The sequence below is a fragment of the Gymnoscopelus microlampas genome, assembly GCF_963454915.1.
Source record: "Gymnoscopelus microlampas genome assembly, chromosome: 4".
NCBI lineage: Eukaryota > Metazoa > Chordata > Actinopteri > Myctophiformes > Myctophidae > Gymnoscopelus > Gymnoscopelus microlampas.
Genome location: NC_139941.1, coordinates 54,095,832 through 54,110,600, shown reverse-complemented (window position 1 = coordinate 54,110,600; position 14,769 = coordinate 54,095,832). Strand labels below are relative to the sequence as shown.

Sequence of the window (14,769 nt, the reverse complement as noted above, 5' to 3'; positions counted from 1 at the left end):
CACAGCTGAATTCAGTGATTCAGCGACCAATCAGAATTCAACCAAGCCGTGTAATAAGTTTATTTAAAGTACTAAACATAAACAATGAGAAGAAACACAACGTGTGTGTGTGTGTGTGTGTGTGTGTGTGTGTGTGTGTGTGTGTGTGTGTGTGTGTGTGTGTGTGTGTGTGTGTGTGTGTGTGTGTGTGTGTGTGTGTGTGTGTACTCACTGTGATGTTTCTTTTCAGGAAGGGGAGGGGGGCTTCCACTGGGAGAGAGGGGGGAGGAGAAAGGGTTGCCATGGAGATGGTCATCATCAAAGACAGGAACGTGCTCGTGCTGGGAGGGGCTTCTGTGCAGAGGGGCGGGGTCATCTCCAGCGGGGGGTGTAGCCTGAGGGATAACGATACCTATAGAACAAATAGTCCTAAGTGTATTAATGCACCGTATTCTACAGTATGTACAATATATGTAATGTATAGTCTACTGTCTGAATGTCTGAATGGATTGACAAACATCAATGAGGTCCACAATCACAACACCAGAGGGAGCTCCACTTTTTTCACGTTCAACCCAGATTTGGCACAAACAAGGGGTTAAATGTGGCACTCAGTATTACTACAAGATGACGATGACGATGACGTTGTGTCGGCGGTGCCGACACAACGGCACCGCCGCCGCCAGCGTCCTTGCCGTGCCGCCGGGAACAACAACGGCGACAAGCAAGACGACTAAAAAGAAAGCCAGACTGTACCGTGATGACTACATGAAGTTTGGCTTCACTTTTATGGGGGACCCATGAAGATTAGACCAGGGGTCTTCAACGATTTCAGGCCAAGGACCCCCTAGCTGAGAGAGAGATGAAGCAGGGACCCCCTCTATATTGTATAAAATTGTGTTTCAGATTATACTTTTTTTGTTTACTTGGTCTGCTCTTTTTCCCCTCTATATCTATTACCCCTTTGCCAAAAATAGCAGATCTACAAGCTCACAACGCCTCGCAGCGCGAGGCGTTGTGAGCTTGTAGATCTGCTATTTTTGGCTAAAGTTCTCCTCAGAAAAGGGATGCTAGGAGTCAAGTGGTTAAGGTAATAAAAAAACATATCACACAAAGATTTGGCGGACCCCCTGTAGTAACTCTGAGGACCCCCTAGGGGTCCCGGACCCCCTGTTGAAGACCCCTGGATTAGACCCATCTAATCCTATTCCACTGTGCATCGTGTGCGGAGACAAGCTCGCAAACAGTGCTATGGTTCCCCCGTAAGATGAAACGTCACCTTGAGACCAACCATGAAGAAATCGCCACAAAAGGACAAAGACTATTTCGTGAGTTTGAAAGTTAGTAAGGGAGAAACAGAACGCGAAACAGACAACTGCATTGTTACGCAGTACCACCAGCACCAAGGTTTCTGACAGAGACAAACAAATCTTTTAATTGAGTTTTTAAAGTATTTTTCTGGGAAAGTGAATCCAACTCTTCTGTTCATTGCACTGACAAAGTTTATATATTTGTAGGCCAAATTGAACATGTGTGTGCTGTTTTTTAGTTTGAGGTTTCTTTATTATGACATCAAAGCAAAACAAGTTGTATGTTTCCAAAAATAAATCGGTGAAACTGAGGCACTGTCTCTTTCCTTTTTTTCCTTTTAAAGTAAAATTTGGTGAGTGAGAGCTATCATAAATGATTGGATGTTGTGTTTTTAGTATTTTGGGTTTAGTACCAAAAAAGTTTTACTCTTGTAAGGTTAAATCCTCCATTCATTGCACTGACCAAAGTTTATATATTTGTAGGCCAAAGACATTTTGTAATGTTCAAGGTTTCTTTATTACATCTTGTGTACATGAGAGTAAATATTTTGTAGCAGCAATAAAATTAAGCTTGCCATATACAGTATATAGGGGATGTGCGATATACATCCCCTATATATATATATATATATATATATATATATATATATATATATATATATATATATACGATATATATCGGCCGATATAGTTGTTTTTTAATTAATCGGTATCAGTCCCGATATCAAAATTGCGCCGGTGTGAACAGCCGATGATTGCCTCTACTAGAAGCTCGCCCCCGCTACGCGGGGGCTCGCGTCTAGCCCACGGCCACGCCCACGTAGCGCCCGCGGCCACTTGGCAACTCATATAAGTGGCGTAGCGTCATGAGGGTCAGTGGGGCCGTGGCTCGGTCAGTGAAGACCCTGTAGTGCGGATGATATGTGGCATAGAGGGGCAGATTGTAAATCCCCAGAGGAAACATCCGTGGGCTACCATTGGTTCAGCGATGTGTGCGGTCGCCCTGCGGCCCCTCCTCCTGCACCAATGTGCACTATTGAGAGCCCTGACATCACAACAATTGGAGCGATGGGCACTGCACTCTGGTTGGTTAGGGTACACCTAGGGCCCAGGTAGAACCCAGTTAAAGCCTGCATGGGCAAACCCAGTTAGGACCCGCCTTGGTCCCACATAAACATGGCTAGTTGGGGCCCACCTAAGGGCCAGGTAGAAGCTACTTATAGCCTGCATGGGCATCGCAGTTGGGACTGAAGTGGATGCCGCTGAGATTGCTGACATGGGGTCCACATGGTTTAGCCCACCTTGGAACTACGCTGGCATGCTGGCTGTAATGCAAACGCTGCATCATACCTGCAGTGTGTAGTTTGATGTTGTGTGTATAGCAGATATACCTGCAGTGTGTAGATCAATGTCCATATGAAAGTCAATGGCCAGCAGTGTTTTTTTTCCCCAGCAGAGTTTCTAGTGTCTCTGTCTCTCTCTGGAAGAGGTTGCACATGAACTCTGCAGCCGCACTGAGGCGCTCCAACACAAACACTCTGACATTAAGCTGCTTCACACAACAAACATCAGCACCACGCTGCTGTTTGTCCAAAAGACAATATCTCCTCTCCCACCGACGTCATGTGTTCATTTATCGACAGCCGTACAGACTCCTTTTGACACATTTTACCTCGTTTATCCAGCTCTCACTGACTCTCCACATCGGGCTGTTATTTTGCTGCGATCAAGTCAACGATGTGAGAGATTAGCTATCACAGACGGACGGACAGGGGGTGAAACATAGTCTTGCGCCATGCCTTTGGGCCTGGCGGAGACAATAAAAGTAAAGGAAATGACCATTTCTGCAACAAAAGTAGTCAACAAACTATACTATGAAAGCATGGGCCACATTGTCAAAGAATCTAAGAAAGAGGCAATCATGTAGAAAATAGCCGATCTACAAGCTTACAAAGCCTCTCAACGTGAGGCGTTGCGAGCTTGTAGATCGGCTATTTTCACAATATTTACTTGTGGAACGGAGTCAAACAGAATGGGGGGGTCCCCAGATCAAGTGCGTTTGTTTGGGGGGGGGGGGGGGGGGCGGCCTGAAAGGGTTGATAAGCACTGCTCTAATCGGAGCGAAATTATCTGAAATTACTACATGACCATAATGCAGCCTAACATGCGTTGCACGGGGCGGTCCTGCCATTACGTTAGTTACTGTAGTTGCTGTGGAGCTACATAGTTCTCCAGAAGACACACACAAACATTCACCATCTACAATGGACTGACTGAGCAGCAATATTGACATTCCCCACACGAACGTGCATTGTTGACAAAGTGAGTGCACAGCCGCTGCAGGCATGACAACCACGTTAGCGTTAGCGACATGGCAGCTATCACAGCGCCCTGTCCGGCGTCGCTGCGACTGACTGTGATGGCTACAGCAGTAACAGCAAGCTCTCTGCGATGCCATTGTCTGGAGACTGCTCTTAGCGTGACACGACCAATGAGAGTGAGCGCTGTAGTTGTTGCTAAGATACGGTGGCGTCTCTGCCCCATAGCTTGTAGATCTGTCACGCATGATTGGCGTAGGCTGCGTTGCCAGGTCTGACTGTTTGTATAAGCGATTTTGGGCTTATTTGGGTGCACTTTTGGGCTCGTTTCCATAGACCACGGCAGCGCTTATTTCTTTCCCGTGACCGATGTGGCAAAAAAAGTGCAAAACGAACCATCCGGAAGTAAATTGCGAGATGAAATATATAGCACTTTTTGATTATTAGAGAAGGAGACACATGTGAAGGTTGAAAATGAAAGGTAGGAGTTTGAAAGGAGACGCTCTCTGTTTGAGTGGTAAGATGTCTCGCTGCTGCAGCTGCAGGACTCAAGAGTTGTGTGTGTGTGTGTGTGTGTGTGTGTGTGTGTGTGTGTGGGGGGGGGGGGGGGGGGGGTAGGTGTCGGGTTTCACATGGTGTTCAGACCTTGACGTGCGCGCTGCCTCTCATTCACTCAGACAGAGACTGAGTGTGTGTCGTGGCGAGCGCCGCTCGGCAGTGCTCGCGTGTTACTCCACTGGTTAATTAATTTGCTTCAGGTGTGTAAGCCCAGCGAAGCTTATTAAATTGGTCATTGGGCAAAAGCAGAGCCTCCACGACCGTGTTAGTGGACAAACATAGCAAACATAGCAGTAGTTGGGCGCTGTTTGGCAATACTTGTTGCTATAGAGCATGCTAATGAGTGCTGACAAGTAACAACAAACAAATGTATGCTATCGCACGCACGCACGCACACACACACACACACACACACACACACACACACACACACACACACACACACACACACACACACACACACACACACACACACACACACACACACACACACACACACACACACACAGTGTAGGACAGTGGTTCTAAAAGTGGGGCCTGGGATCCCCAGCTAAATGATGGGTAGTTAGGAACCAAATGGACCCTTATGGGTCTGTAACTCGGATGTCTAATGTATAGTCTACTGTCTGAATGGATGTCTAATGTATAGTCTACTGTCTGAATGGATGTCTAATGTATAGTCTACTGTCTGTCTGAATGAATGTCTAATGTATAGTCTACTGTCTGAATGAATGTCTAATGTATAGTCTACAGTCTGAATGGATGTCTAATGTATAGTCTACTGTCTGAATGAATGTCTAATGTATAGTCTAGTGTCTGAATGGATGTCTAATGTATAGTCTAGTGTCTGAATGGATGTGTAATGTATAGTCTACTGTCTGAATGGATGTCTAATGTATAGTCTAGTGTCTGAATGGATATCTAATGTATAGTCTACTGTCTGAATGAATGTCTAATGTATAGTCTACTGTCTGAATGGATGTCTAATGTATAGTCTAGTGTCTGAATGAATGTCTAATGTATAGTCTACAGTCTGAATGGATGTCTAATGTATAGTCTACTGTCTGAATGAATGTCTAATGTATAGTCTACTGTCTGAATGGATGTCTAATGTATAGTCTACTGTCTGAATGGATGTCTAATGTATAGTCTAGTGTCTGAATGGATGTGTAATGTATAGTCTACTGTCTGAATGGATGTCTAATGTATAGTCTAGTGTCTGAATGGATATCTAATGTATAGTCTACTGTCTGAATGAATGTCTAATGTATAGTCTACTGTCTGAATGGATGTCTAATGTATAGTCTAGTGTCTGAATGAATGTCTAATGTATAGTCTACAGTCTGAATGGATGTCTAATGTATAGTCTACTGTCTGAATGAATGTCTAATGTATAGTCTACTGTCTGAATGGATGTCTAATGTATAGTCTACTGTCTGAATGAATGTCTAATGTATAGTCTAGTGTCTGAATGGATATCTAATGTATAGTCTACTGTCTGAATGAATGTCTAATGTATAGTCTAGTGTCTGAATGGATATCTAATGTATAGTCTACTGTCTGAATGGATGTCTAATGTATAGTCTACTGTCTGAATGGATGTGTAATGTATAGTCCACTGTCTGAATGAATGTCTAATGTATAGTCTAGTGTCTGAATGGATGTCTAATGTATAGTCTACTGTCTGAATGAATGTCTAATGTATAGTCTAGTGTCTGAATGGATATCTAATGTATAGTCTACTGTCTGAATGAATGTCTAATGTATAGTCTACTGTCTGAATGAATGTCTAATGTATAGTCTACTGTCTGAATGAATGTCTAATGTATAGTCTAGTGTCTGAATGGATGTCTAATGTATAGTCTACTGTCTGAATGGATGTCTAATGTATAGTCTAGTGTCTGAATGGATGTCTAATGTATAGTCTAGTGTCTGAATGGATGTCTAATGTATAGTCTAGTGTCTGAATGGATGTCTAATGTATAGTCTAGTGTCTGAATGGATGTCTAATGTATAGTCTAGTGTCTGAATGGATGTCTAATGTATAGTCTACTGTCTGAATGGATGTCTAATGTATAGTCTAGTGTCTGAATGAATGTCTAATGTATAGTCTACTGTCTGAATGGATGTCTAATGTATAGTCTAGTGTCTGAATGGATGTCTAATGTATAGTCTACAGTCTGAATGGATGTCTAATGTATAGTCTACTGTCTGAATGGATGTCTAATGTATAGTCTACTGTCTGAATGGATGTCTAATGTATAGTCTACTGTCTGAATGGATGTCTAATGTATAGTCTACAGTCTGAATGGATGTCTAATGTATAGTCTAGTGTCTGAATGGATGTCTAATGTATAGTCTAGTGTCTGAATGGATGTCTAATGTATAGTCTACTGTCTGAATGGATGTCTAATGTATAGTCTACTGTCTGAATGGATGTCTAATGTATAGTCTACTGTCTGAATGGATGTCTAATGTATAGTCTACTGTCTGAATGGATGTCTAATGTATAGTCTACTGTCTGAATGGATGTCTAATGTATAGTCTAGTGTCTGAATGGATGTATAATGTATAGTCTACTGTCTGAATGGATGTGTAATGTATAGTCTAGTGTCTGAATGGATGTCTAATGTATAGTCTAGTGTCTGAATGGATGTATAATGTATAGTCTACAGTCTGAATGGATGTCTAATGTATAGTCTACTGTCTGAATGGATGTCTAATGTATAGTCTACTGTCTGAATGGATGTCTAATGTATAGTCTACTGTCTGAATGGATGTCTAATGTATAGTCTACAGTCTGAATGGATGTCTAATGTATAGTCTAGTGTCTGAATGGATGTCTAATGTATAGTCTACAGTCTGAATGGATGTCTAATGTATAGTCTAGTGTCTGAATGGATGTCTAATGTATAGTCTACTGTCTGAATGGATGTCTAATGTATAGTCTACTGTCTGAATGGATGTCTAATGTATAGTCTACTGTCTGAATGGATGTCTAATGTATAGTCTACTGTCTGAATGGATGTCTAATGTATAGTCTAGTGTCTGAATGGATGTATAATGTATAGTCTACTGTCTGAATGGATGTGTAATGTATAGTCTACTGTCTGAATGGATGTGTAATGTATAGTCTACTGTCTGAATGTATGTCTAATGTATAGTCTAGTGTCTGAATGGATGTATAATGTATAGTCTACTGTCTGAATGGATGTGTAATGTATAGTCTACTGTCTGAAATGGATGTGTAATGTATAGTCTACTGTCTGAATGTATGTCTAATGTATAGTCTACTGTCTGAATGGATGTCTAATGTATAGTCTAGTGTCTGAATGGATGTCTAATGTATAGTCTACTGTCTGAATGGATGTCTAATGTATAGTCTAGTGTCTGAATGTATGTCTAATGTATAGTCTAGTGTCTGAATGGATGTATAATGTATAGTCTACTGTCTGAATGTATGTCTAATGTATAGTCTAGTGTCTGAATGGATGTATAATGTATAGTCTACTGTCTGAATGGATGTGTAATGTATAGTCTACTGTCTGAATGTATGTCTAATGTATAGTCTAGTGTCTGAATGGATGTGTAATGTATAGTCTACTGTCTGAATGTATGTCTAATGTATAGTCTACTGTCTGAATGGATGTGTAATGTATAGTCTACTGTCTGAATGGATGTGTAATGTATAGTCTACTGTCTGAATGTATGTCTAATGTATAGTCTAGTGTCTGAATGGATGTATAATGTATAGTCTACTGTCTGAATGGATGTGTAATGTATAGCCTAGTGTCTGAATGGATGTCTTCAGAGTCATGTGATCACCTTGAACAGAACGCCTCTTCTGTGGAAGAGCAGGAGGAGGAGGAAAGGAATGAAGGGAGGTGGGAGGAGACGGAGGAGGAGGAGAAGAAGTGGGAGGAGGAGGAGGAGGAGGAGGAGGATGAGGAGGAGGGAGGTCCATGTCATCACTGGAGAAATCTTTACGAAGGAAGTCCTTATCTGGAGAGAGAGAGAGAGAGAGAGAGAGAGAGAGAGAGAGAGAGAATCAAATCGAAATATTCTGAAAATAAATGTATTGCTGTGTGCTCCCTGTTGTGTAAAGACATTATTTAGGTCTGATTTAGACAATGTTGTGTGCTGGCGGTGGTGGGAAAAGTACTCAAATGTTGTACTTAATTTTGTAAAAGTATCAATACTGCAATTTAGAGATACTCCATTACAAGTAAAAGTCCGGAATTCAAAATGTACTCGAGTAAAAGTACATTTAGTATTGGCATAAAAATGGACTTAAGTACCAAAAGTGAAAGTACTCATTATGCAGAATGCACCATTTCACAAGCTCACAATGCGTTGCATCGCAACGCATTGTGAGCTTGTAGATCTGCTATTTTCAAATGGCCAAAATATATATATAGGGCTGAAGTGGTTAATGTATGTTTTGTAATAAAATTAAAATCTACAAAGTAACTAGTAACTCAAGTTGTCAAATAATTGTAGTGGAGTAAAAAGTACAATATTTGCCTCTGAGATGTAGTGGAGTATTGATTGAAATTGATTGAAATTTTTATTAGGCAAAAAGAATGTAAAACAACACAGTTACATTTATAATACTTTTGTCTAAAAGGTCCGGCCAAAAAAGTCCTTGCGGGCTTGTTTCCATTGGGGTCCTTGAATTAATTTCATAGACATATATAGTAGCAACCAAACAGTTCAATAATCAACATAAGAATACAGAGGGGGAAAAAAATACCATTGTGTACAAAAAAATATATATACAAAAAACAAAAACAAAAAAAACATTAGAAAATAAAATAAAAAGTATGTACAAAAAAAGGGGGAGGGGGGGGGGGTCGTCTGTCTACAGGGAAACTGGTACTAGCTCCTCTTTAGGCCTCCAGAAAGATGAGTTTTTAGGGCTGTTTTGAATGAGCCCAGCGAACTGCATTTTTTGAGGGATGGGGTTAGACTATTCCATTCCTTGGTGGCAGTGCTATAGAAGGATAAGTATAAAGTATAAGTATAAAAGTACTGAAAATTGGAAATACTCCAATGTGTGCCCGGTGTCATTCTACAAGCTACAATAACTCACTCAGGCTTAAAGGAACACTTCACGCCCCAAAACTACAAATACAAACTCCTCCCTCCTATCGATCACTTGTCCCTTGTGTTTAAGACTTCACTTGTGAAGCCTTAAATACAAACTAACTTAAATATTACCTAAACAAACATGTTGGCCAGCAATGACAACCAGCAGGGGGCAGCAGTGAGCCTCACCTCGCTAGCCCAACCGCACACAGGAAGTAGCAGTGGGACCCACTTCCTGTTTTATGTTGCTGACTAGAAACGATCTGACACTGACGGGAACCAGTGTGTGTGTGTGTGTGTGTGTGTGTGTGTGTGTGTGTGTGTGTGTGTGTGTGTGTGTGTGTGTGTGTGTGTGTGTGTGTGTGTGTGTGTGTGTGTGTGTTTACCCTGTGGTTCTGAATACAAAGTGTCTCCAGAAGTGTTCTTCAAACATTCAGTTTCCTGGTAAACACACAAACAAAGACAATCATCATAAACTATAAAAGCATTATTCATTCATGTGTGTGCTTGTGTGCGTGCGTGCGTGCGTGCGTGCGTGCGTGTGTGTGTACCTCTATTCGTCTCATTGGTGCGACCACGGCAACTCTACAGGAGGCGGAGACTTTCAAAGAGTGGCGCTTCTTAGGAGGAAGAGCTGGAACACTGACAGACAGACAGACAGACAGACAGACACACAGAGACAGACAGACAGAGACAGACAGACAGACAGACAGACAGACAGACAGACAGACAGACAGACAGACAGACAGACACACAGAGACAGACAGACAGACAGACAGACACACAGAGACAGACAGACAGACAGACAGACAGACAGACAGAGACAGACAGAGACAGAGACAGAGACAGAGACAGACAGACAGACAGACAGACAGACAGACAGACAGAGACAGACAGACAGACAGACAGACAGACAGACAGACAGACAGACAGACAGACAGAGACAGACAGACAGACAGACAGACAGACAGAGACAGAGAGTCAGACAGACAGACAGACAGACAGACAGACAGACAGACACATGCAAATATATGTTCAGATTTTTTAAAACAATTATTATCATAGATATCCTAATAGATAATATAAATAGCCAGATTCACAATATTTACAGTGTGTTTGTGCTGTTAAAATATCAACCATTAAAACCGGTAAAGAATCTGTGTCATTTTAGATTTGGGCTTTCGTTGACTATTCAAAAATAGCAGATCTACAAGCTCACAGCGTGGCACAAAGTGATGCGCTGTGTGAGCTTGTAGATCTGCTACTTGTTTTGAATAGCCAACGCACAAGTCTAACACGACACACAGATGCTTTCTCATCTGTACATCTGCTATTCTTTTAAAAAAATTGACAAATCTTTAAAGTGTGAGAACTACTGATTTAGTAACCTCACGCCAGGCTAGTGTCACCAGTCTTTCCACCGTGGAGGAAAGCCTGCTGTTCGTTTTAAACTGGCCCATGTGATCCGGTTTAGAAAACAGATACAGATTAAAAAAAGAATCGTGTTTCGGTGGTTAGCTCCGGTTGGCATCACATTGTTTATGTTCCCCACATAATGTGAATCAATTAGTTTAGTCGCGCTAGTCGCGCTACGAGTTAGAATAAAAGATGAACGTACCAAACTAAACACGTTTTAAACTAGGGGGAATCATTTTGGAGGCGCACGGCGCCGGAGGTTCCGGTCGTTGGTTCCGGCCGCCTGATGACGTAAAGATATTTCTGCTCTTACCAGATCAGAAACCAGTAAATGGTATTGATCCCAGGCTACTGATTTAGAAGGCATTTTTAGAATGGGCCTCAGGTCTTAATGGGTTAATAGTGATACAACATAAAAAAACATGAGTTATTTATCATGACCTCTCATACACTTTCACTTACATTTTATATTGCTGTCTCTCTCTCTCTCTCTCTCTCTCTCTCTGTTGTCTATTATCTAACTTCCTCTTTTAAAGACCACTTCTCTTTTCTCTCTGTCTTCTTTCTCTTCCTCTCCTCTCACCCCCCCCCCCCCCCCCGCCACCACCACCAGACACACAGGCACGCACACAGACACACACACACACACACACACACACACACACACACACACACACACACACACACACACACACACACACACACACACACACACACACACACACACACACACACACACACACACACGCTGTGTGGCAAGTGTACTTCCTGAGCAGAACTGATCAACTTCCTGTCTTTGAACTGTAGAGCTCAGTGACATCATTTTAGAATAGTTTGATATATTGTTGTTTTGTATTATTGTTTATTATTATCGTTTTATTTATTATTATCCACCTGCCGAAGGCGGGGCCAGAGATTATGTTTTCACCCTGTCCGTGCATACGTGTGTGTGTGTGTGTGTGTGTGTGTGTGTGTGTGTGTGTGTGTGTGTGTGTGTGTGTGTGTGTGTGTGTGTGTGTGTGTGTGAGAGTCTGGAGCTAATATCTCAAACTGAACCAATCGGCGCAAAGCGTTTTGTGTCGGTTGCCAGCAGCCCAAGGAAGACCCCTCCTGAAAAAAGCCACCCCCCTTGAACCGGAGGTTCTGGCCAGCTACAGGCCTATCTCCAACCCTTCCTTTTCCAAGGTGCTGGAAAATATAGTTGCCGCCAGTGGTGTAAAAAGTACTCACATATTTTACTTAAGTAAAAGTATCAATAATGCAATATGGACATACTCTGTTACAAGTAAAAGTCCAGAATTCAAAATGTACACAAAAAGTGTAAAAAATGTACTTAAAGTACCGAAAGTAAAAGTACTCATTATGCAGAATGTCCCATTTTAAGTTTTCAAATGTATAAATATATTTTGAAAATAGTCGATCTACAAGCTCACAATGCATCGCAACGCATTGTGAGCTTGTAGATCGGCTATTTTCAAATGGCCGAAATGTAAATAGGGCTGAAGTGGTTAATGTATGTTTTCCAAAATAAATATCAAAATCTACAAAGTAACTAGTAACTATAAGGTTTCAAATAATTGCAGTGGAGTAAAAAGTACAGTATTTGCCTCTGAGGTGTGGTGGAGTAGAAGTAAAAGTGTTGGAAATTGGAAATACTCAAGTAAAGTAAAAATTCCTCAAAGGTGTAATTAAGTAAAGTACTTAATTCACTAAAACAATAACATGCTTCACAAAAAAATCCAAACATCCATAAATAGACAATTGTATGTATCTCACCTGTTTAGCAGGGGGAGGGGCTTATCCGTCAGCATATTTACCAGGGGGAGGGGCTTATCATCCATCTGCATGTTTAATAGGGGGAGGGGCTTATCTGTCTGCATGTTTAGCAGCGGGAAGGGCTTATCAGCCACCTGCATGTTTAATAGGGGGAGGGGCTTATCATCCATCTCCATGTTTAATAGGGGGAGGGGCTTATCACCCATCTGCATGTTTAGCAGGGGGAGGGGCTTATCATCAACTATCTGCATGTTTAGCAGGGGGAGGGGCTTATCATCCACCTGCGCGTTTGGCAGGGGGAGGGGCTTAGGGGGTTTAGGGGGAGCCGACACCTCCTCAGTGGGCGGTCCGGAGGTGAGGTCCTGGCGACTCGCTCCCGTTCCCTCATTGGCTGGAAGCTCAGAAGTCACGTCCGATAGGCTGGGGCTGGGAGAAGGGGGAGCGCAGCCACGTGGCGTTTCATTGGCCAGCCTCACCAAGTCCTGACAGACAGACAGACAGACAGACAGACAGACAGACAGATTATTTAGTTAACCCTCAACAGATTCAAACAGGGACAATGGTCCAGTTCCAATGTCCCCCCTTTAACCCATTAAGACCTGAGGTATCTTACTTATGTCCTCTAAATCCTAACAGTATTCTGAAAAGCGTATGTTTCTATATCAGTGGTTCTCAAACCTTTTCATGTCAAGGACCCCCAAAATGATATGTCCCCCATCTCAAAATATGTTGTTCCAGGGAAGCAAAGATTTGAGTTAAAAAATGTTCACTTTAAAAGAATATAAATATATTAATTTGCACACATTTTCTCGATTTTTCAAAAATAGCAGATATATAGCCAAAGTGTAAAATAATGTTTTTTTTTAGCTCAAATCAAAAAGTGTGAATTACAATGTATTACATGGACAGGTAGCTGGCCTATAACAATAAACAGCTGAAAACTTAAACTGAGTTCCAGAATAGTTTTTGAATGAAATATCAAATGCATTTCGGAAGCCATGTTATGGCAACACCGATTAAGTCAGCGTCGTGCTGAGTACTGACACACACACACACACACACACACACACACACACACACACACACACACACACACACACACACACACACACACACACACACACACACACACACACACACACACACACACACACACACACACACACACCCCGAGTGCCTTGCTACAAGCTTGTAGATCTGCTATTCATTCAGTTTTAATCGTGAAAATGTTTGCAAATCTTTGAATATATATATTTTAAAGCGATCATTTTTAACTCAAATCTACACATTTTTTTTTTACTTATGTTGCTATATCAGCGGTTTTCTAACGTTTTCATGTCAAGGACCATATATTCAAAGATTTGCACACATTTTCACAATTATTTTTTCTTAAAAAATTGCATATCTACAAGCCCATGAGCTTGTATATCGGCTATTTTTGAATAGCCAAAGAACAGCAGGGATAATAATAATATAATAATCTTTATTTGTATAGCGCTTTTTAAAAACAAGTTTACAAAGTGCTTCACAACACAACCCACAACAGACAGTGTGGGGGAAAGCAAAACAAAAAATAGAAAAACAAGACAGACAGTTCGTTTAACAAATACAACAGCAAAAAAAAGCAGAAAACAATAGAGGCCATACAATGGAGTCCTCAGATTGGTAAAGTGCTCTAGTTAAACGCCATTCTAAAAAAGTGGGTCTTTAGACGAGTTTTAAAAATGGCCAGTGAGGTAGATTGTTTAACTTCCAGAGGAAGATTATTCCATAAAAGTGGAGCCCTAACAGCAACTGCTCTACATTGGACATTGAGGACATTGGACATTGAGCCCAAAGACAGTCATAGAGGGGATTATTATGGGATATCAGCCTCACCTTCACTGCATCCTGTAAGGTCTGGATCGCCATGGTGACCGTTGCTATGGAACCCTTGTCCTCATGACGCAGCGTCAGCTGATCGGTCCAGCGAATCAGCTGAGCCACAGACCCATAGAGGTCAGACAGACAGGAGGAAGAAACCGTCTTACTGCGGACAGACAGACAGGAAGAAGAAACCATCTTAATGTGGAAAGGTTATAATAGTTTTGTATTTTTCATTATAGTTTAGTTTAAGTTTGTGTTGACATTTTATTAGTTTTAGTTTTTTTCATACTTGATTTGTCAGGTGCAGGATTCCAAAGGGTCGAAATAAGTATTAAAGAAATGTAAAAAAAATGTTGCATCAAGATTTCACATCATCCCAATATGCTTATACAAATAAATTTGCAAAAACTAAAACAAAAGGGCATTTTCGCAATCATTTCAGTTAGTTTTAGTTAGGT

The 14,769-nt window shown here is 41.5% G+C and overlaps 3 protein-coding genes across 4 annotated transcripts in view; 2 read left to right on the top strand and 1 right to left on the bottom strand.

Annotated features, from left to right (window-relative positions):
• LOC311042913 (H-2 class II histocompatibility antigen, E-S beta chain-like) overlaps nt 1-14,769 on the top strand; it is a 165,674-nt gene that overhangs the window by 71,742 nt on the left and 79,163 nt on the right. The window lies entirely within an intron of this gene.
• The window catches only part of LOC311042915 (H-2 class II histocompatibility antigen, E-S beta chain-like), a 138,264-nt gene that overhangs the window by 44,332 nt on the left and 79,163 nt on the right, over nt 1-14,769 (top strand). The gene's annotated exons all lie outside the window — the stretch shown is intronic.
• The window catches only part of LOC311043225 (rap guanine nucleotide exchange factor 1-like), a gene marked incomplete at its 5' end in the record, with an annotated part of 40,653 nt that overhangs the window by 25,490 nt on the left and 394 nt on the right, over nt 1-14,769 (bottom strand). Inside the window, 6 exons of the mRNA XM_084054401.1 lie at nt 212-391; nt 7,991-8,167; nt 9,640-9,694; nt 9,805-9,895; nt 12,446-12,927; nt 14,324-14,474. Coding sequence (XP_083910527.1) covers nt 212-391; nt 7,991-8,167; nt 9,640-9,694; nt 9,805-9,895; nt 12,446-12,927; nt 14,324-14,474 — 1,136 coding nt within the window. The remainder of the gene's footprint in view (nt 1-211; nt 392-7,990; nt 8,168-9,639; nt 9,695-9,804; nt 9,896-12,445; nt 12,928-14,323; nt 14,475-14,769) is intronic.